This window comes from Bos javanicus, chromosome 3 (genome assembly GCF_032452875.1).
Source record: "Bos javanicus breed banteng chromosome 3, ARS-OSU_banteng_1.0, whole genome shotgun sequence".
Lineage (NCBI taxonomy): Eukaryota > Metazoa > Chordata > Mammalia > Artiodactyla > Bovidae > Bos > Bos javanicus.
In genome coordinates, this window is record NC_083870.1 from 6,160,818 (window position 1) to 6,184,747 (window position 23,930).

At 40.3% G+C, this 23,930-nt stretch overlaps 1 protein-coding gene across 1 annotated transcript in view; it reads left to right on the plus strand.

Annotated features, from left to right (window-relative positions):
* RGS5 (regulator of G protein signaling 5) overlaps positions 1-23,930 on the plus strand; it is a 58,041-nt gene that overhangs the window by 11,981 nt on the left and 22,130 nt on the right. The window contains exon 2 of the mRNA XM_061399970.1: positions 17,464-17,574. Within this exon, the coding sequence (XP_061255954.1) occupies positions 17,464-17,574 (111 nt within the window). The remainder of the gene's footprint in view (positions 1-17,463; positions 17,575-23,930) is intronic.

The following is a 23,930-nucleotide window of genomic DNA, read 5'->3' on the forward strand; positions in this document are numbered from 1 at the left end:
GAGTTTTGGGGTCTAGGAGAGAAGGAGCAAGATTAGAGAAGAATAACTTGTCCAGGGAGGAAATTTAGATAACTAAATGTTGACATATAGACTTCTAACTTAGTAACTCCTAACTCAATAAACACACAGTTGGAGGAATCCCTATTCACCTAGTCACGATGCATGAATACCTCAGATCAGAATTCATTGCTCATTGGGAGAAAAATGAGGGAATGCTCTAAGGATGCTGGAAAGAAGTTTCCAAGATTATGCCCCTGTGATATATGCATGGACCTCAAAAGTTTCTTTGGAACATTTAGAAAATATATGAGGAAGATGGAGACTTCCATATTAAACTTTGGGAAGGATCTCTGGGGGACCTGGGAGAAGGACAGGGGAAGAGCACCTGCTTTTGGGATCCAAACAAATAACCTCTCCTCCCTGGTCACACAGGAGTCCAGCTAAATCATATGTCCTCAAACCTCAACCCTCTGAGAAGCCTTCTCTTTTCTCCCTCAAAGAGAAACTGATTCTCCATCCACTGAACTCTCAGAGCTTTTTCATCTTCCTTGTATTTTATATCACTTCCTAAGCAGCTTTCCTCAGATTCAAATTTGGTTGGGTATTTGACGTGACCTAAATTAATTTTTATTCGAACCCTGCAAGGTAGATATTATCAACACCACTATTTTGCCAACAAAGAAACACAGATGAATTAAATGTTTGGCCCAAGGTCAGATGATACACTCCATACACTGATACACTGAGTTCTGGTGTGCCAGTTTCAAACCTGGGACCATTCCACCATGTCATGCTGCTACTGCTAAGTCTCTTCAGTCATGTCCGACTCTGTGTGACCCCAGAGACAGCAGCCCCCCAGGCTCCCCTGTCCCTGGGATTCTCCAGGCAAGAACACTGGAGTGGGTTGCCATTTCCTTCTCCAATGCATGAAAGTGAAAAGTGAAAGTGAAGTCGCTCAGTCGTGTCCGACCCTCAGCGACCCCATGGACTGCAGCCCACCAGGCTCCTCCGTCCATGGGATTTTCCAAGCAAGAGTACTGGAGTGGGGTGCCCTTACCTTCTCCGCACCATGTCATAGCTGCACCCAAATAAATCCATGTATATAGTTGGCCCATAGTCCCTGGAGCTTCTACAGATTCAACCTATCAGGGAATCAGACAGAGAAAGTAAGTCAGACAGAGAAAGTAATAAGTAAGTCAGACAAAGAAGGATAAATATCATTCGATATCACTTATATGTGGAATCAAAAAAAAAAAGTACAGATGAACCTATCTACAAAACAGAAATAGAGTTGCAGATGTAAGAAACAAAGTCATGGTTACTATGGCGAGGGATAAATTGGGAGACTGAGATTGACATAGACACAGTTATATATATAAAAGAGATAACTAATAAGGACCTACTGTATAGCACAGGGAATTCTACTCAATACTTTGTAATGGCCTATATGGGAAAAGAATATTAAAAAGAGTGGATATATGTATACATATCACTGATTCACTTTGCTGTACAGCTGAAACTAACCCAACATTGTAAATCAACTGTACTCCAATAATTCTTTTTTAAGTATTTGAAAAAAATCCAGGAAGCTCTAAAAAGCAAAACTTGGATCTACTGCATGCTGGCAAACTGTTTTCATAGCATTTCTATTGTATTCACAACTATTTACATGACATGTATTTTGTATTGGGTAATATAAGTAATCTAGAGATGATTTAAAGTATATAGGAGATTATGTATAGGTTATATGTGAGTACTACACCATTTTATATGAAACTTGAGCATTTGCAGATTTTGATATCCATGGGAAGTGGAGGCGGCCCTGGAACCAGTCTTCCATGCATACCAGGGGCAACCGTACACACATCTTCTTTGTAAAATGGGAACTGCTTAAGGTCTGGAACAATCTCTTATTAATTTTGTAAAGCGTTCTCCTTACTGTGTGGTATGGTGCCTGACACACAGTGGTTACTCAATTAGAGTATGATAAGTGAATGGATAAATGAATTTGTGAAGCAATAAATAGATAACTCTTAAAAATAGAAATCTTGAGATAATAGGGTATTATTACAATATATTGAGGGAAGGAGAGAAGAAATGGTCTGAAATGTACTTCTATACTTCAGACAAGTAACAGTCCTCTTACTCCTCATGGTTATGTCATTGCTATGCTGCACACATAATAATTTGGCAAAGACAAATGACCAAGTGTTCTTATAATCTGAGCTAATGAATTTGTGTCTATTGTATAAATTCATTACCAGAGGACACATTAATTCTGAGAATCATAGTTTACTAAGTGATGTTATTTATATGTTTATGTTCATTAAGTTTTAAGTAAATTTTACTTACTCCTCTTTCTTTCCCTTCTTTTCCAGTACCCCTTTTTGCCACCTTTATTTCCTGCTTTTGTAAGATATAAAACCACTAGAGTCCATGGACAGCTAGAAAATTTCATTCTAGAAAGTCCTTCTTTATAATTTAAAGCAGAATGAGATGGAGATGTTCAAAAGCCACGGTCACACCAGTGTTCAGAGAGGCTCTCGTGGGAATGGCTTCTGACCCCTCCACCTTTGGAACTCAAAATAAACCACAAATTTCTGTCTTCCTCAACTTGAAGACCATTTTCCCACTGTTTATTATCTGGCTTCCAAAATGAATTACAGAAAGTCCAGAAATCCTGCCAACAATATTTCGAATAAGACAGAAAATTGAAGGTCAAAGAGGGGGAAAAAAAGCCCTCTACTCTGTCTGTCTTGTCTCTCCACTATCTCATTACCCTTAATAACCTACTCTGAGCGATGACTATGTCAGAGACAGGCCATAAAACCATGGGAATTTTCTCAATTTCCATGGGAATCCTTGGGTAGGGTGTAACCAGTTCTTGGGAAAAACAATACTATTATTTTTTTCATTTTAAAATAGCAGCACAAGGCTGGTGATATTCTAATATAACTCTGAGCTGTGGGAGGCAGCAGCAAAGGTCTTCCAATTTGCTTTCTTTGTCTCTCTGTGGGATCGTTGCCCAGAAATGTATATTCTCTGTGCTTTCAGAATGAGTTGCATTATTTCAAGGTGGAAACCTTCTGAAAGGAGCATATCTTGTATGTCAGTCAGAAGGATCTTTGTTGAATTCTATTCTAGTCTATCTATTTAATAAGCATTTGTTTTCCAAAAGCCAGGTGCAAGTTTCTGTGATAGGATAGTAGAACAAACATGGTAGAACAGTAATAGTAATAAGAAATATTTAAGGAATATTTAATATGTGGTAAGAGCTCTCCTAGGCGCTCCCCAGTTGGCCCTAATGGTAAAGAACCCTCCTGCTGATGCAGGAGACGTCGGGAAGATCCCCTGGAGGAGGGCATGGCAACCTACTCTTGCCTGGGCATTCCACGGACAGAGGCTGGCGGCCTACATGTCCATAGAGTCACAAAGAGTCAGACATGACTGAAGCAACGTAGCACACAAATTTCTTTCCTAAACATGTTAATGCCTTGACATATTTAGCTCCATTATACACACACACACACACACACACACACACACACAGACATATATATATGTGTGTGTGTGTGTGTCTCTCTCTCTCTCTCTCTCTCTCTCTCTCTCTCTCTATATATATATATATATATATATATATATATATGATGCTTGGGAATGATATATATGATTGAGGGCTAGAGGAGAAGGGGGGGACAGAGGATGACATGGTTGGATGGCATCACCGACTCAACCGAGAGGACTTTGAACAAACTTCAGGAGATAGTGTAAAATACAAGCCTGGCATGCTGGAGTCTATGGGGTTGCAAGGAATAGGACACGACTCAGCAAATGATCAACATATATAGACATACGTATATACACATAAATGAGGTAGGAACTATATTATCACTATATTATATTATCAATATATTAATCAACTATATTATCAATTTTATGTAGAAAATTGGAAGCTTAGAATTTAAGTAACTTGCCCAAAGTCACTTAGCTAGTAAGTAAGATAATATAAACAAACTAGTATATACTTGTACTTTTATCCTTTACACCATCCTAGGAGTTAAAGCAACTTTAAAGTACTTAATTATTTTCAAGATGCTTTGGGAAACCAAGGAAGTAAAAAATGGCCCCCACCATCAATGAGCTTATTATCTCACTGGGAGTACATATACATGGAACTCTTAGATATGCATTGATGAGAAACTAGAGTAATTGGGTGAAAATGTTCTGTCCATAAGTTCAGCCGAAGAAAAGCATTCTATCCTTTGCTCCATAACTTACTGGAGATCTAAGGATAAGATCTTATACAAACCTTAGTTTTTTACTTTTAAAACAAGGGAAGAGCAAATTAAAAGCTCTGTAAGCTCCATCAAATATGCCTCTGTTTTGTGATCTGATGTTAAAAAAGAGATAAATCATTACAGACTGGAGTAGTTACAGAGGTTTCAGGATTTAAAAAATGAGATCGTTTTGGTCTTAGAGCATTAGAAGAGTTTTAATTATCATATGAGTGGAAGAAGGCAGAGATTGTGTGCTTGGGGGTTAAACAGTTGGCCATTGGGATTAGGTACACAAGTAGTTTTGGGGAACTAAGGGAAAGAAGCTTAGAAAGTGATGTTTGAAATTGATACAGTTGATCAGAGATACTCCAAAGTGTGGTCCTGGGAGCAGAGAATTTATATATTTGGCCCCACTTCAGACCTCTTGAATGAGAAATTCTGGGATGAGTCTGAGAAATCTGTGTTTTAACCAGACATGCTGGTGACTGGGGTGCATATTCAAGTTTGAGAACCATCGTAAATACTAGAAAGCCATTACAAACAAGGAGAAAATTGTACTCTGGTAGTGAGTGTAGGATACATTCAAGTAGAAAGATGGAAATGGTGAGGTGGGAATCCTAGTTCAGGCCTGGAGAAAGGTGCTAAATTTAGATATGGAGAAGAAAAAGCACACGTAAAAGAATTTTCTAGGAAGATTGAACAACATTTGTGACAGATTAGCTATTGGAAATGAAGAAGACAGTCAAATGTGAATCACAGATTTTGTAAATTATGAGAAGGAGAACATTCTAATTATAGATAAACATGGGATGTTGGGATAATATTCATTGGAAGGACTTATGCTGAAGCTGAAACTCCAATACTTTGGCCACGCAAAGAACTGACTCATTTGAAAAGACTTTGATGCTGGGAAAGATTGAAGGCAGGAGGAGAAGGGGATGACAGAGGATCAGATGGTTGGATGGCATCAGTGACTTGGTGGACATGAGTCTGAGTAAACTCTGGGAGCTGGTGATGGACAGGGAGGCCTGGTGCGCTGCAGTCTGTGGGGTGTCAAAGAGTCGGACACGACTGAGTGACTGAACTGAACTGAACTGATGAGATGTTGGGAAGGAGGATGGAAGAGAAAAGGAATCCATGGTACCATTCACAAGTCATTTCACATCTCAAGTCCTGGCTTTCTCATTTGTATTCTCAAGATGTTGAGTATGATAACCTTGAAGTCTTAGTTTATAATAGCTAAAGAAGATATTACAGGTTTTCTCACTAAACTTGTTTCCTTCCTCTCTCCTTATTTTTGACTGAAGACAAGAGAACCCAAATTTCTTAAGCTCACCCAGCAAATTAGTGACAGAGTTGAAAACAGGGTTTAGTCAATGGTAAATGTTACTGTTCACTCTTTCCTAAGTTTCCTTCCTACTGTTATATGTTGACAGTTGTCTTTTTTGTGTGTAAATAAGCTAGACATGTTCCTTCATTAGCACAGGAGTTAGTAAATAATAATAATAGTCCCTGTCATTTATGGATTCCATTGTCTGTGCTAGGCAATACTATAAGCATCTCATATAAAATAACTAATTTCTTCACCATGAAAAACTTTTGAGGTAGGTATCATTAGTATCTCTAGTTTATAGATGAGAAAACTGAAGCAAGATAAGGTTTAGAAATCTGCCAAAAGTCATACACATAGTAAGATAAATCTGGTCAGTTTGACTTCAGCCTTCATTCCCTTAACCACTGTGCTATACTGGCTAATGCCTTTTAGGAAAAAAATTGCTTAATTTTGGCATTAGCCAGATTCTCCTGGGAAGAGTTTCACTTCACTTTCTCTCTCATAACAGCCTCTTTGACCTGTAGCCTACTTGCTTGGCAAATTCTTTCAGTTATATAACTTGAGATGGGAGTTTTGCCACAGTTAGGAGTTGGGTATTTTCTCTGCCAAGGGCAGGGGAAAGATTGAACACAATCCAACATGTTGCTTGTGACTGCAATGAGGAACTCGAGATCTGGAAAGTATCTTATGAAATCATCTGGACTGATCCAGATGTCATATGACTTAGAGCTTATCCACAACAGCTGGTTTTGTCTTTTCTTGGTGAATTTTCTTCAGCAATGGAAAGTTGGCCACATTTAGCTCAGTTTCCATGGTTTCATCAACCATATGGTTAGTAAGTTCTCTTGAATGCTTCCTGTTTTTTTTAAGGGTTTTTTTTTCACACTTATAGAAGGATGACTTTTGAACAATTTTCGAAAGGCAGATATCATTATTTATGACTCAATGGACATGAATTTGAGCAAACTCCAGGAGACAGTGGAGGACAGAGGAGTCTGTCTGGCATGCTACAGTCCATAGGGTTGAAAAGAGTCAGACACAATTTAGTGGCTGAACAACAACAACAACATCGTTATTTATATCTTTTTTTTTAAATTTTATTTTATTTTTAAACTTTACATAATTGTATTAGTTTTGCCAAATACCAAAATGAATCTGCCACAGGTATACATGTGTTCCCCATCCTGAACCCTCCTCCCTCCTCCCTCCCCATACCATCCTTCTGGGTCGTCCCAGTGCACTAGCCCCAAGCATCCAGTATCGTGCATCGAACCTGGGCTGGCAACTCGTTTCTTACATGATATTTTACATGTTTCAATGTTCTTTTTTGAAGCATCATAATGCCTTGAAGTCATTCCAAGAACCTTGTTTGTGTCTGGGTATTAGCTTGAGTGAAGCCGGGAGCTCCAGGACTAAAAAGGTCGTCTCATTATGAGCACCATATAGCTGTCCCTGTCTGTGATCCTGGCATTTCCCTGGAGTCCCACAAATGTGTGTGTGTGGCAGGGGAGAGTGGGGGTGTTGATCAGCTAAAGAACCCTAAACCAGAGTCCTGTAAACTTGTCTCAAAGATTCCGTCTTTTCCCCTCTGTTTCTCTGCCTCTTTCTTTATCACTCATCAAAAGCAACATTTCTCTTGAGGATCAAGCCTGTGTATCTCCCCAGCGAGTTTAGGGTCTTGGAAAACAAAAGCTAGAAATGAGATATTATCTTCAATCAATATCTGCTTTGGGCCTTACAGCACAATTCCTTCAGAAGTAAGAAAGCACAAATCCTTTCAAGAAGCACCTACATTCTTGAAGGTCAGAAGAAAAACTATTAGTATAGAAAAGCATGAACTGACACCTCAATTCATTAACATTTTATATGTTATCACGATTATCTTTAAGAGTTGCTGCAGACCACTTGTTCTCTGCCTGCGTACCATGAGGAGGGAACTCTTGCCCACAGCTAGAGTCCTTGCACCTAGATTCAGGGATCATGCGATTAGAATGAAAGTCCAGTGACACGTGGAAATATCAGGGGTGTGGAGAGACAGAATGTGTTTCTCCCTCAAGTGGCCGAGGAAGAGAACGCATCATCAGGCTCTATGGATCTTCCCATGCCCAGCCTGCATTTGACCGACAGGGAACAAACAAAGGAAGACTTTCCCCAACTGCCTCTAAGTGAGTGAGGGCCTCACTTTCTGTTTTCATCATTGCTTTGCAGCCCAAATATCTTCCTGGCTTTCAATGTGGAGCTTTCCTTCTATCTTCCCCAGTGTAGAGTCACCAGAAATTGCTTCTGACTTTTCCCAGTTCTCAGGCTTTAGTATCTTTGTGATTTCACCAGGAAAGTAGTGTTTAGGGCATATAATTCACTCATCCCAGGAAGAGAAAAGGAGCTTAATGAAATCAAATACTAATATCCCAGAAGTTAAAAGTAACTGCTATAAACTGTAATACTAGGCGAAACAAGATGGGTGTTAAATAAGTAGAGATAATGATGATGGTTGCCATGCATTGCATGCCATGTATGTGCTAGGCACTGAGCTAACTTTTGCATGCATCATCTCATACATACCACATGGAAACTTTTCACAGCACATACGTAGTAATGTTTTCCTCATTTTACAGATGATGCAACTGAGGCCAAGAGACATTATATAACTTGTCTAAGGTGCCATAGATTCTAAGTGGCTGTTGAAAACTAGCCTAAATCAACTTATTCCTGTCACTCTTAGGTTCTTCTTGTAGATAACTGTAGCTAGCTATTACTGGTTAGTGGTGGATGATGCTTAGTTCTTTCTGCACAGCTTCACTACCAGCTTATAAAAGCAAGATCATCATATGTATAATGAAACCCAACGTTCCATACTTACTTAGGCATATAATTGTTAACATTGGTGCAAAATATGTACACAACTTGTTCTGTACTTTTAATAAAGGCTTATTCTTTGTGCTCTGACTATAACTTGCAGGAAAATTTCACCCTGACAATAAAATTCTGAGCTGGGATCCTTTTTTTTTTTCGGCTGTGCTGGGCCTTCATTGCTGCAGGCTTTTCTTTAGTTTGGCACGTAGGCTTCTCATCGCAGTGGTTTCTCCTACTGTGGAGCATGGGCTCTGGGGTGCGCAGGCTTCAGTACTTGGGGCACAGGGGCTCCACGTCTCCAGAGCACAGGCTCAGTATTTGTAGCACATGGGCTTAGTTGCTCCTCAGCATATGGGATCTCCCAGACCAGGGATAGAACCTCTGTCTCCTGCATTGGCTGGTGTATTCTTTATCCCTGAGCTACCAGGGAGGCCCCTGAGGTGGGATTCTAATACCTTTGTAGCTGGTATCAGTCAACAAGAAACCTCTGAATCAAGGGGATATAGGACTACTTAGGAATGAAGTCACAGCTGCCATCTATAAGAGGGAAGAGCTATTTACATCCTTATAACCTTTCTATGGGAGAAGGCAATGGCACCCAACTCCAGTACTCTTGCCTGGAAAATCCCATGGATGGAGGAGCCTGGTAGGCTGCAGTCCATGGGGTTGCTAAGAGTCGGCCACGACTGAGCAACTTCAGTTTCAGTTTCATGCATGGAGAGGGAAATGGAAACCCACTCCAGTGCTCTTGCCTGGAGAATCCCAGGGACGGGGGAGCCTGGTGAGCTGCCGTCTATGGGTTCGTACAGAGTCGGACACGACTGAAGCGACTTAGCAGCAGCAGCAGCAACCTTTCTATGGGGTGGATGTGAGTTTCCACAATAGTATCACCAGTACAAATGACTTGACTATCATTGTGACTGTAGAGAGCCCGTTCTCTAATGAACAAATCTACGAGTAAAAACTCACTTCTAACGTGCTCTGGTAATTGACAGGGCATCTGATGGGGCCTGCCCTCTGTAAGGACAACTAAGGCACCTACCGCAGCCACCCCGTGGGCTTTTTCAAAAGCCTGCTGACCACTGTGATTAGGGCAAATAGTTGAAGCTAATGCTTACACAGTGTCACACGGTAGCAATTACAAGCAGCTGAAAGTTTTCATTTCACTGTTTGGATTCCTGATTTTGTGTTTGTCTCACCCCACCAAAACGTAAACTCTGTGAGAAGATCTTGTCTTTATGTTTCACAAGAATTTCAAAACCTGTAATAGTCTATGGCACATGGCAAGCATTTAATAAACATACTTTTAATTTGTTGAATAAATAAGTGAGCAAAAGGAGAAGCTACTAAGGCCAGTCTTTTCTATCTCAATGTGAATCTATGAAATAAAGTCAGTCAGCTTGTAGACGAGGTCCATAGTCTGTTACTGCAGTTGCCTGTCTAGGGCCCTGATGCTGAGTTAATCTGGGGCAGTTAAGAACTTGAGCATTAGGATGAAAGTAGCTGTTATTACGAGAACTTACTGAAAGTATGTGCGTGTGTGCGTGTGTGCGTGTGTGTGTGCTCAGTCATGTCCGACTCTTTGTGACCCCATGGACTGTAGCCCGCCAGGCTCCTCTGTCCCTGGGATTTTCCAGGCAACAGTTACTGGAGTGGATTGCTATTTCCTTCTCCAGGGGATCTTCCCCACCCAGGGATCCAACCAATGTCTTGGGTCCCCTGCATTAGCAGGCGGATTCTTTACCGCCTGAGCCACTTGGGAAGCCCAATGAAGAGATCAGAAAACATTAAATGTTGAGAGGTTACAATAGACAAATGTATTATGCATCCATTGAGCACAACTGACGTTGTCAATTCAATTTTTTTTAGCCATCTTATAGTGTGACAGTGCTGGCTATTTAACTGATTTAATATAAGTGAGAACTTAAAGCGCTACCAAGGATGATTCAATTGTGTCTGGAAATGGAGCTGTCACTTTGGAGTTATATCCTAATGCATAAGTAATAATAATACTGTGTATGCTTTAGCATTTTCTTCATCATTCTATCATTTGGACCACTAAGGAGTATTTCATATTAAATTACCCAGAGTCATTTTCCACAATGTATCATATTAATAATATATGTCAGGTAAAAAAATAAATGCATATTTTAACATGGTATCTCAGTGCATTAGTAAATTACTCTTCCACTTTCTGATGAGCAACGAGTGGATTTTCTTTAGTTCAGATAGAAGAAGGTTATTTCAGGAAAATGGTAGATGCCAAAATTATACATTCTCTTTCCACCAAAATGACCCTGGAGGGCCTTTTTCCTGCACGTGAGAATCAATCTTGATTTTAAGGGGGATCCTGTGGAGTTTGAGAATTGACCTGATTTTCCAGTGATATTTCCTTATGTTCTTCTGAGGTTTTTCAAGATCACCCTTGTCTCTCATGAGAGACAAACTCTACTGATAACAAGTTTTCAATGAACAGCTTGTTCATTGAAACAAGGGCTTGTCCAGTCTTGAACCAAATGAATCTCTCTGGGTGGGTTCAGCACAGTGAACACACAACCTGGGCCCCCTTCTCTCCATCAGCCTCTGCTGGGGTTCTGTCTACATGACTCGGATCTCGGCAGCAAGAACTCAGAGAGCTCCTTTATTCCTCTGCTTTCAGATCCGGTTGCCAGTACTCTCCAGCTGTGGTCTTATTGCAAATCAGTGCTTTAGGAACTTTTATTTATCTTTCATGGGTATTTATTACATTTCTTTTTGGAGCCAAGAAAGGTCATGTCCTTTTTGCCCCTGTAGAAACAAGGTTTGTAGTGTTTCTTCAGGAGGCAGCAGCAGGGAACAGACGTGCTTCACTGATGAGCTCACCTTCCTGTGTCCGGCAACACAGATATAAGTCTGCAACACAGATCTAAGTTGGATTGGCTTAAAATTGGATTGTCCTTGATAGGGGACAGGTTAGAACACTTCTTTTGGAAATGTATTGTAAAATCCTGTCCTATACTTCCTGATTTTCTTCCATCCTGTCTTCTTTCCTGGCTGTTTAAAACATACATCCAACCTCAGAACTAGTCCGTGCCTCGCGGCTACTTCTGTTTAAGTAAAACCTGATAAACTGTGGCCTCATAATGGATTCTAGTCAGACTGTTAATGGCTGTAATTACTCTGCCTGCCTTTTCTACCTGGTGTGAGGGACTGAAGAGCAGACTCAGTTTGAGCCCTCACTTGTCTGTTTCCAACTTCTCAGACAGAAATTGAATTCAGTGAGAGTCCTTCTAGTCATTTAATGACTCTAACCTCTCCCCAGTTAACCAAAGCAGAAACAGCTTAGTCCTTGATGACTTCTTCTGTGCTTCATCCCAGGATTTCACCCACCCACTCCAAAATGCAGTTTTACTATAACCTAGCAATTTATTCATTCATTTACTGATTCATCGCTTTACATAGTAAATCCTTATTACAGGCCTGTTAAGTGCCTGGCCCTGGGCTAAGTACTGAACCTGAAGTTGTGAACAAAACAGATATTAACCCTCTTGGGACCTGACATTCTAGTGGGAGAGGGACAGATGGTACTCAAATAAATATGCAGAGATATAATGTAAATTGACAAAGACCACAAATGAACAATACAGAGGGCTCTAGAGAATACAGTAGGAGCAGCTGTTGGAGCACGTGCCTGCCATTATATGGTTTTCACGTTATCACATTGGAGCTCCTTGAGGCTAGGGCCTACTTTTTTTTTTTTTTTTAATATATCCCCTCCACTTTTATCCATGATTAGCAAAGTATGTAGCAAATAATTTACACGTATGTGTCTTACACTCACCTGTCCCACGTATCTCTTAGACAAGGGACGTCTTTGTAACCCTTGAAACACCCAGCACAGGACTTTATATATAGTTGGTTATTGACAAAGTTTATTTGAACATAATTAAAATATGCATTTTTATTCTGCTACATTTTTGTTTTAGTGATTGCTTGTACTGTTTTCCACACTTACTCACCTTTTAAGGTAACAGCTTTCCCTCAATTCACCAATTAGTCGGAACGACTGAAGCGGCCCAGGGCCTTCTGAAAACATACCCACACAAGGGACGGATTTAAAATTTCACAACCATACAATTATTCAAACTCTTTTCAGTTTGAAATCAGTAATGTGAGTAATCTAGGGAAAAGATTATCTTCCTCTGAACCCTTAATTAAAATTTTCACCCAGGCATTTCCAATGATTTTATTTCAAAACAAGTTTTTCTTTGTAAAACCAAAGATAGCAAGGTTGGGGGTGAGACAAGAGGCGATATGACTCGATTCCTGTTAACAAGCCTTAATGTAATAAAGCTAGGAAAACTGCCTGGTGGGCAGTCAAATAGAGCCAAGGACTGAGGTGAAGTCACATTAGAAAGTTTCCTCCTCTGGATGGAGTTGTTTTGACATTAAATGAATGTCAGATACATTCAAGCTTGCCTTTAAAGTGAAGTGAAAGTTGCTCAGTCGTGTCTGAATCTTTGCAAACCCATGAACTATCCAGTCTATGAATTCTCCAGGCCAGAATACTGGAGTGGGTAGCCTTTCCCTTCTCTAGGGGATCTTCCCAACCCAGGGATCCAACCCAGGTCTCCCACATTGCAGGCAGATTCAGCTGAGCCACAGGGAAGCCTTGTGTTTTAAAGGGGAAAATAAATAGAAAGGTTTGAGCTTTTGTTCTGCTTGATTTTCCAGTTGTTGTTGTTTCATTCCCATATCTGTGTGTGTCACTACGGTGGGGAGGAAGGGGTGAAAGTGGAGGGAAAGTAATCCAGGAATCTTGAGAAAAACAGATGTAGTAACGCTGTTTATTCTTCCAAAAAGAGTAAGGTATTTCAAGTGGTTTATACCTCAGCATCAGTCGAACTGTTCAGCTTTTAAACTTTTATTGTTTTATAAGAAAAACAGTAATATTATTCACTCTCTGTATTCTCTCAAAACCCTAATTCAATCAAACAGACTTCTCAAGTGCGCTGACATTTTAACATCATACATTGGAACCTACACTAAACATAGAAAGAAGTATTTTCTGAAGCACTGCATCTCCTTTCTCCCTTACATCCCCAGGGCAAGTATGAGGAAAAGAGGAATTGTATGTTCTCGTGTGTTTCTCTACTTTGAGGAAGTGAAATATTATTTTCTATAGGCAATATTATAAATTGCAGTTGATTTCCAGACTATCTTTCAAAAAGACAAGTTTAAATAATGATATAGATAAAATTGTACAAGGGTTCTGATTCACTCTGGTTTTAAAAGGCTTTTGCAGGATGTCTTGGAGAATTTAACCACTGTTTATAGACAGTATTTTTAAATGAGTAAATGCATCTGAAAGAGTTAGCAAAGAAAAATTTGAAACAGGTTTATAAGATAGGATGCCACCTCTTTGAAGGCAACTTTCAATAATTTTACCTCTTTTCGGTCTCTCATACAGAATTTGCTGAAGGCTGCATACTATACAGAGGTTCCTCTCTCATCCATCCTTCTATCAGGAAGGGGAGACAGAGTGAACAGACTTCATCAATATTGCTTTCTGCTCTCTCCAATTACTTTACACTCAGGCAATGGAGAAGCACTTTTTGCATACCTTCAAATGGACTTCCCTAGTGGCTCGGTAAAGAATCGGCCTGCAACGTGGGAGAGTCAGGCTCAGTCCCTGGGTCAGGAAGATCCCCTGGAGAAGGGAATGGCAACCCACTCCAGTATTCTTGCCTGGAGAAGTCCATGGACAGAGGAGCCTGGAGGGCTACAGTTCATGGGGTCACAAAGAGTCGAACACGACTGAGCGACTAATGCTTTCAAATGATATGAACATTCTCTTCTTACCCCGGAAGTCCCAGCCTTTTCTCGCCCACCTTGCTGACTGCTATTCCACCCTTGCCTTTTCTGAGAAGCCCTCCTGGCTCCTCCTCGTGAGCGCTGGGCTCCTCCACCATGCTCTGCTGCCTTCTTCTTGAACAGCCACTGTTCTTGTTCACAAGCTTGAGATGTCAATAGGCTGTCAGCACCTTGCAGGTAAAGGCAAAACTCTCTGAGTGTTTGTTTTCTGCATACTGATGCCACAGTAAACACGATCAAGGAGCAAAGTAGGAATGAATAAACGAAATCTGAAAATGTTCAACACCTTCATTCTAATAACCTCTTTGTGTCCAGCTTACTCTTTCACTAGGCAATCAAACACAAATATCTCTCTGCCTTTTTACAAACGCAAGTGGAGCAAAAGAGAAAAAGATATAGAAGTTGAGAGGGGGATAAAGCAAAACATGAGAACCATTCCCTGGTGGTTCAGATGGCAACGAAGCTGCCTGCAATGCAGGAGACCTTGGTTCGATTGGGAAGATCCCCTGGAGGAGGGCATGGCAACCCACTCCAGCATTCTTGCCTGGAGAATTCCCATGGACAGAGAAGCCTGGTTGGGCTGTAGTCCATGAGGTCGCAGAGAGTCGGACACAAATAAGCACAGCACAGATAATCTTTATCTAAATATTGGTGAGTGAACTATTGGGTCAAGTGAAACAATTGCTTCATGCCTTCTCCTATGGTCAGGAAGTGAGGGGCTTATGGGACCAGGAGGAGAGGTGTCCTGGATGGAACTCTTCAAGGTCTAAGTAGGTTATCCTGTTTTGATGAAAAGGTGAGCCTAGTGTTTCTGGTTGTAGTTCTACACACTGGCCAGCAGAGGGCAGCCACACACACGGCCAGCATTTTCACAGCCAAATACTGTTTTCTTCCTTCAGATAAATATAAAATTGGCAGTTCTTGTCTCTAGAGGTAGAATATGGGAGGAAGTGGATGTATTAATTCTTAGTAACATGTGGGAAGTTTTTGAATATTTTACTTTGGTACTCAAAGCTAGGGAACATGGCTTGAATTTGGCTGGAAAAGAATGATTGTGTAGTTAGAACTAACTTTGAAGCAGCAGTATTACATGCCAAATGCTGCTCTAAGGGATTCACATGCATTAGTGTATTAAATCATCACAAAATTCTATGAGTATGTACTATTTTATTAGTCCCAGTTTCTAGGCAAAAAACTAAACATTAGATAATTTAAGCAACTTATAAAGTCTGGAATCAAACTGATGCTTATTCTTCTTCTCATGTTTTATATAAGCTCGCTTAGCAGAACATTCTCAGTTCAGCCATAATGTTGTACACAGCTGAGTTCAGGCTGCTATAGTGTGGTACCTGAGTTGGTTTATGCCAGACAGTGGGTCCCAGGGAAAGAAGAGAAGCAGGAAGAACTGAAAAGGAAAAGATACTGTGAGAGTGACCAATAATTCCAAAATCACATTTACTGTACTAAAGGAACCTATGATATGATTGATTATCTATGATTTTATAAAGTTATACAGTATATTTCCTTTTTCTCTCTAGTGGCCATAATTGCTAATCTCATGTATTTTATATTTTTTAATTGCCTCAGTACCATCTTCACGTGAATGGATGAAGAAAGTGTGTTTATAGTAACACAATTCTATCAGACCACAACATGACTTCACAATCCCATTACAGCTCTCTGAGACTTTGATTATGATCAGCATTGACTGGGAGATAAATGTTAGCAGATTTGTAAGGAACAAAAATCAAGATATGTTTAGTTCACTTTGGCAAATATTTTTGAAAGTTGACTATGCTGCCAAGCTTCATGCTATACACTGGAGTTAAAAGGTATTTAAGACTCAATTCCCTCCTGCAAAGAGGTCTTATATCCAGCTTGGGAAACAGACACATAAGTCAGTAACCATAATGCAATATGATAATTGTTCAGTTGCTAAGTCACGCCTATCTCTTTGCAATCTCGTGTACTGTAGCCTGCCATGCTCCTCTTGTCCGTAGGATTTTCCCAGACAAGAATACTGAAGTGGCTTGCCATTTCCTTCTCCAGGGGATCTTCCCAGACAGAGATCAAGTCTGCATTTCCTATACCCGCAGGTAGATTCTTCACCGATGAGCCACCAGGAAGTCCTGCAATATGATAAACCATATCTTAAAAGCATGAGTGAAGTGCTAAGGTGGCAGTGAGAGGACAGCTTTTTGGGTCTCTCTCAATATACAATGGCTTGTCATATGGATTCATTTTTAAGATCTGCTTGGTGCTTTATAAATTCAGACTTGTGAGAAAATGATGAGTAATTTAGGAAGTTAGTTGTGAAACTGGGCATAAAAAGAGTTGTATCCTAGGATGGAGAAGTACCCAGACTTCAGACCACATGTATTCACTAAAATGTTGAAGACAGAAAGGAGTAGTATAATGCTGTTACAGTCAGTCCATTGATAATTAATACTCATCTACTGAAGGCTTTCTGCATAGACGATGCTGCTACAAGAGCCACTGTGGAACAATGGGCAAGGGGGTGCAGAAAATCAAATGCATATAAAAGAACATTTTATAGAGAATTAATCATAAAGCAGAATAATTTAACTTTATAGCTGGAAATGGCTAAAGGAAACATCTAGGTTAACTGTTATTTTACAGATGAGGGAACTGAGGTCTGGCAATAAAAAAAAAAAAAATGATTACCTTTTTCCAAATGTTACGTGTCTAATTAGTGGCAGAGGTAGGACCAGAGCCCTGGTAGGCAATACAGTGAGTTGCACTTGTGAATTTAAAATCAGACAGCTTGGGGTGAGATCCATTTCTATCACATACTGGCTGGGTTATCTTAAGTTATTTGAATTCTCTGTCATTAGTTTCTTCATCTGTAAAGTGGGAATACTATACTATCTGCTACATATAATGTGAAAAAATACATATGAAACAATTGAGATTAAAATGAGATAACACGTATTATCCAGGGATGTATTAAGAGCTTGATAAATGTTATTAGAATTTATGTAACCCAATTTCTATTTTAGTATTCTTTCCACCACCACAGTGAAATGGTTTTTTCTTCATTTTTGTTTCTCTGACATGCAAAGAAATCTTTTTTAGATCTCTATGCTGATGCAGCGTTCTTTTCCCCTCATATGTCTCATTTTTCAGGGCCAAGGAGATTAAGATCAAGTTGGGAATTCTCCTCCAAAAGCCGGAATCTGCCATTGACCTTGTCATTCCATACAATGAGAAGCCGGAGAAGCCAGCCAAGACCCAGAAGTGAGTCATGATTATGGATTCCACTCTCTACTTCTGGAGGATGGCTATTCTTCAAGTGGAGAGAACCATCCCTCTGTAGAACTACTCCCTTCAGTGACTCATCAAGAATTATAAGAGTCCTCAGAGAGTTGGTTTGTATTGATAAGCAGGATTTTTTTTTTTTTTACACTCTCCTGTATATGGAGCATAATATTGCTTACTGGCAGGATGCTTAAACAAAAAAGATAAGACCTCATCTTGGGACATCGTAAGTATGTTTTAAAATACCTGTTCACTTGCTGTCCTTGGGTGAGGTGAGCATTCTTGATCCAATTAATTACGATGACCGGATGCTCACCTGCTCAGGAAATATGCAAGACTGCTTCCTCAGCAGGGAGATATAAGTGGGAACAGTTCACTCAAGAAGAGGCTGGCATCAAGAGAAACAATTAAGTCTAATAGTTTCTTCTCCAACACATTGTCCCTTCAAGGTCCCACAGAGGAAACGAAGACTGTTGCTTGGTGCAGGAATGAATACTTGACCAGATGCTTCTATTTAAAGCACATCAAACAGCTCTTCCCTAGTCCATAAATTAATATTTCTATAGGACTTCTGCAGTCCTCCGCCACCACCCCCACATATTTAGGCATGGAGGGAAACTATAATTCCAAAGATTCAAGATGTTACAGCAGTGAACCTAATCCACAATTTCATTGATATTACTGTAACTTAACATTACTACTCCGGAGAAGGCAATGGCAACCCACTCCAGCACTCTTGCCTGGAAAATCCCATGGAGAGAGGAGCCCGGTAGGCTGCAGTCCATGGGGTCGCTAAGAGTCGGGCACAACTGAGCGACTTCACTTTCACTTTTCCCTTTCATGCATTGGAGAAGGAAATGGCAACCCACTCCAGTGTTCTTGCCTGGAGAATCCCAGGGACGGGGGAGCCTGGTGGGCTGCTGTCTATGGGGTCGCACAGAGTCGGACACGACTGAAGTGACTTAGCAGCAGCAGCAGCAACATCACTACTCACAGAATTCTCGGTGTTTACTGTTGGCCCACTAAATACACAGCCGATGACTGACTAGACAAATGCACTCCATCTTCTCTTTAAAACAATGACACCCCTAAAATCAAGAAAGGAAAGTGAGAAGAAGAGCTAAATGTATTCAAGACCACTCACTCTACTACCTAAAAGCTTTGCAGAGATCACAGAAGTGTGGTAAAAATAGAGGAATGCCTTTGAACCTCCATTTCTTTTAAAATTTAACATTTGTATAAATTGGACAATCTTTTCTCCAAATGACCTTTCCACTAATGTAGCTGGATTGGTTGGGAGCTAGAGAGATGGGTTATTCCTTTCAAATTTTTTTTTTTTTTTTCATCAGTCTAAGTGGATATTTCCACTCTCCTCCTTTTATTACTTCAAAGTGATCCCAAACCGGAAGTGAGGCATAATTGAGTTTTCTGCATTTAGAAAAAGGGAAGTTAATTTAATGTAGAGAGCAGGAACCAAGCACTGGGAGAGAATAAGAACCATATTTCATTATAGCAGAAGATCAAAAAGTCTGTTTCAAAATAAACAGTGTGGAGGTTATTGATCTGTTGGAATTAACTTTTAAAAAATAAATATAGTGCTACATTTCCTGCTTTGATTCTCGGCTTTAATATCCCACATAGATACTTGAAATATTTGGCTGAACAGGGATTCAGGGAGAAGCAGTTTTGGAAGAAAACCTGAGGCTCACGTTTACTGGATTATTTTCTTCTCTTGTCTTCCAGCCCCCTTTTTCTTCCAGAAGTTTGAATTGTTTTGGAAAAATCCTTCTTATCCTTAGAGAATATTTGTGTGTCTCTTACTGCATTTTTAACAGTGACCACTACAAAGCTTTCCCATCTTCTGCCAAACTCCTAAACCCCTTTCACCACCTTATATTTGGCACATTTCCATGCCTTTTTACTAGCAGGAGAAGACTGTGTTCTGCATGAGCTCAACTGATCTCTGTTCCCCTCACTTTCAAGATTCTCTGTATTTTTTTCCTTTTACCCACGTTGTTCTCAAGGAGAAGAAAATAAACCTCAGAGGAGAAAATAGACTTTCTCCGGATGGAAGGTATTTTTAACTCCTCTCATCTTTTAAAAAAAGCAATCCCTTTTAAAAAAGCATTTTCTCTATTTTAAATATAATTTCATTCCTCTCATTAGAAAAAAAAAATTGAACCATTGGAAAAAATAGAAAAAAAGTTGCCTATATCCCTCCTGCCCAAGGCCAGCTTCTGTTACCATTTTAGTGCTCTTGACTGCTTTTTTCCCCCTCTGGACTGTTTTCCAATAAAACAAACAAGTACCATGCTCCAGTCTGAAAAGCGTGCACCCTGCCACCCCCAGCCACAAGCATGTCACCTCTTCTATTCTTATCCCTTCCTTTTGCTTTCATTGGATAACTCTAGGAATGGAAAATCACTGCTTTCCATTTCTTCTTTAACTCCCTTTATCAGGTCGAAACCTTACTACTTCACTGAAACTGTTATCATTAAGGGCTAACTCCTGACTTGTGGGCCGAATTTGACTCTGCTCACCAGTTGGCCGTCTTAAATCTCTCCTCCTTAACTTCTAACTTTAAATTCTCCCCCTGCCCTCTCTCTCTCTAAGGGCTCCCACTTTTGCCCTCCCTCTATATGTGAGCATTCCCTAAGACTCCACTACAGGTCCTCATAATGAACAATAAACATGTCATGAAACCATGAATATATAGCTTACAATAACTGTTATCATGGCTCATGAAATAATCAATTGCAAAATGCTCAGGAGATGATGTAGATATTTTTATAGTTTATTTTATATTCTAGATGTTCCTTTTCTCTCTGTCAAGGTCACTAATTTTTACCTATGTTTTTGTTATTGTTTTACCACTTTATAACTCTAGAATGACCTGTACATGTAAAAGTCCCTAGCCTGTGCATCAGTTCAGTTCAGTTCAGTGGCTCATTCGTGTCCGACTCTTTGCAACCCCATGAATCACAGCACACCAGGCCTCCCTGTCCATCACCAACTCCCGGAGTTCACTCAGACTCACGTCCATTGAGTCAGTGATGCCATCCAGCCATCTCATCCTCTGTTGTCCCCTTCTCCTCCTGCTCCCGATCCCTCCCAGCATCAGAGTCTTTTCCAATGAGTCAATGAGTCACCTCACCTTCGCATGAGGTAGCCAAAGTACTGGAGTTTCAGCTCTAGCATCATTCCTTCCAAAGAAATCCCAGGGCTGATCTTCTTCAGAATGGACTGATTGCATAGGACAGAACAATTAGAAAGTGGTGTCCTACACATACTCCAGCCTGGTAAACTGCAGAGTGAGCTTTGTTGTGAGGATTAAACATGGATGCACAATGTCTGACAAGAGAATAGACATCAAAAAGTGGCAGGTGTGTTTATATGTATCCCCATCCACGGTGCTCAGGTCACTGTTGGTCTTGGGGTGAAACCTCAATAAATGTCTATGAACTTGAGGCTGGACATGAGCAGACATATTGCAGGAAAGAAGGGAGAGCTGAACAGGCACTTAAATGCCAATAAATAACCTGGATTTCATTTTTCTTGTCAAGAGCGAGAACACCATAAAGCAACTTTAAATATGTGCCAGAGACTATGTAGTTTTTTTTTTTTTTTATGAAGAAAATAAAAAAGAAAACCACCAGTGCTTAGAGAGAATAAAATATTCTCCCATGGTTCTAGTTAAGGAAGTGCCAGAGTTGCTTATAACTATAGTCACAGTTCATGGGGCTAAAATATTTGTACTCTAAGTTTTTGGGTAATTTGTAGCTTTCATCAATTAGACTAAACTTGGGCAAACTGAACCATTATTAATTTATGCATTAATCTGACATGCATATTGCAGGGTAGATTAATACTGCAGGGAATGCACCATCAGCAAGTAGAATGGAAAAATCTCTCTGTGACTGACAGGCTATGGCATCTAGGCAGTGAGTATGCTCATCTAGGCAGTGAGTATCATTGCCTTGTAGAAGATTCAAAAAGTAAACGTGATAAGAGTTCAGTAGAGGAAGAGAGCTCTTCCAGTTGAGATCATCACTTCCTGGACCAAGTGGTATTTACACTGGCTATTATAAAACAGTTAAGCATCTCTATAAATGTTTATCTTGCCTTTCATTTGGACTGGTTTCCTCCTCTCCTCCAAATCCACAGACAGAAACTCCATGCCCACTCTCTGTGGTCAGCAATGACCTTGTAAACCAGGATACTTACTGGTCATTTAGATCTGCACCTATCTCGTTTCAAAGAAGTCAGACTTAATGGCAAATTCTGAGAATCAGGACAGGATGAACCTGTGGCACCTCCTAGGCTGATAATCAGAGTACTGGGCTTCATGCTGTGGGGCATGTGTTCTGCTTGACTGTGTCCTTGAATCAATTTGGACTAATATTACCCCCAAGCAAGTTCTGCACACATCGTTTTCAGGAATTTAATCTTGGCTGTGATGTGCTGTTGATAGTGACCATTAGCCTCATTCTAGCAAGACCATTTGAGACAAATTGGATGTGGTAACGTGCCTGAGTTTGGTGCGCCTGCTCTTGCCATTTCTTCTCCCTGTGCCCCTCCACACTAGCCTGAGGAGATGGAGGACAGGAAGGCGACTTCATTTTACAAAGGTATTTATAAAATCAGAAGCCAATTCAGTCTTTCCTTTGCTCTGTTTCTTTTGTTCAATTATTTAATGTCTTCTTGTTTCTGTCAGCAAACAATAAACACTTGGTGGGTGTCATATGCATAATACTAAACCCACTGTAGTGAAAAAATTAAGATGGATAAGGCCATTTGTGAAAAAGATGTAGGTACAAAATAGTATATGCAAAGGAAAAATTCTCAGTATGAGGTAATATAGAAGAGCCCAGAGGAGTTATTGACTTGTAGAAAATAGCTCCTTTTCTGGTTAGAAATAAAATGAGGCAGAAAAATATAGGGGCATGCTTGTAATTCCTTCCTCATGTCATTTCTTCTCTCTCCTCCCTGTGTTCCTTTATACTAATCAGAAGGAAAAGGGAGGTGAGAAGGTAGTTTCTTGTTAAAAATAAATTTCCAAGGAATTCTTGTTGAGTTTTTGATTCATTACATCTGTGTTTCTAGTCAGGAAAATTAAACCACTAAAGATTACTTAATCAGATCTGTTACTCCCATTTTTGGCTTATTTTAACCAGCCTCTTGAGAAACCTATATGCAGGTCAGGAAGCAACAGTTAGAACTGGACATGAAACAACAGACTGGTTCCAAATAGGAAAAGGAGTACGTCAAGGCTGTATATTGTCACCTTGCTTATTTAACTTATATGCAGAGGACATCTTGAGAAACGCTGGGCTGGAAGAAGCACAAGCTGGAATCAAGATTGCCAGGAGAAATATCAATAACCTCAGATATGCAGATTACACCAGCCTTATGGCAAAAAGTGAAGAGGAACTAACAAGCCTCTTGATGAAAGTGAAAGAGGAGAGTTAAAAAGTGGGCTTAAAGCTCAACATTCAGAAAACTAAGATCATGGCATCTGGTCCCATCACTTTTGGGGAAATAGATGGGGAAACAGTGGAAATAGTGTCAGACTTTATTTTCTGGGGCTCCAAAATCACTGCAGATGGTGACTGAACCCATGAAATTAAATGACGCTTACTCCTTGGAAGGAAAGTTATGACCAACCTAGATAGCATATTGAAAAGCAGAGACATTACTTTGCCAACAAAGGTTGGTCTAGTCAAGGCTATGGTTTTTCCTGTGGTCATGTATGGATGTGAGAGTTGGACTGTGAAGAAAGCTGAGCGCCAAAGAATTGATGCTTTTGAACTGTGGTGTTGGAGAAGACTCTTTAGAGTCCCTTTTACTGCAAGGAGATCCAACCAGTCAATCCTAAAGGAAATCAATCCTCAATATTCACTGGAAGGACTGATACTGAAGCTGAAACTCCAGTACTTTGGCCACCTGATGCAAAGAGTTGACTCATTGGAAAAGACTCTGATGCTGGGAGGGATTGGGGGCAGGAGGAGAAGGGGACGACAGAGGATGAGATGGCTGGATGGCATCACCAATTCAATGGCCATGAGTTTGGGTGGACTCTGGGAATTATGATGGACAGGGAAGCCTGGTGTGCTGTGGTTCATGGGGTCACAAAGAGTTGGACACGACTGAGTGACTGAACTGAACTGATTCACAGTCTCACCACTTTTCAGAAAGAGTAAATCTTAAAAAAAAAAAAAATTATCCTGTTCTGTTTGGGCAGGAAAATGCACCTGCATTAAAAAAAAAAAACTTTTTGGCCATGATATGCAGCATATGAGACCTTAGTAGGGATCAAACCACATCCCCGGGCTAGG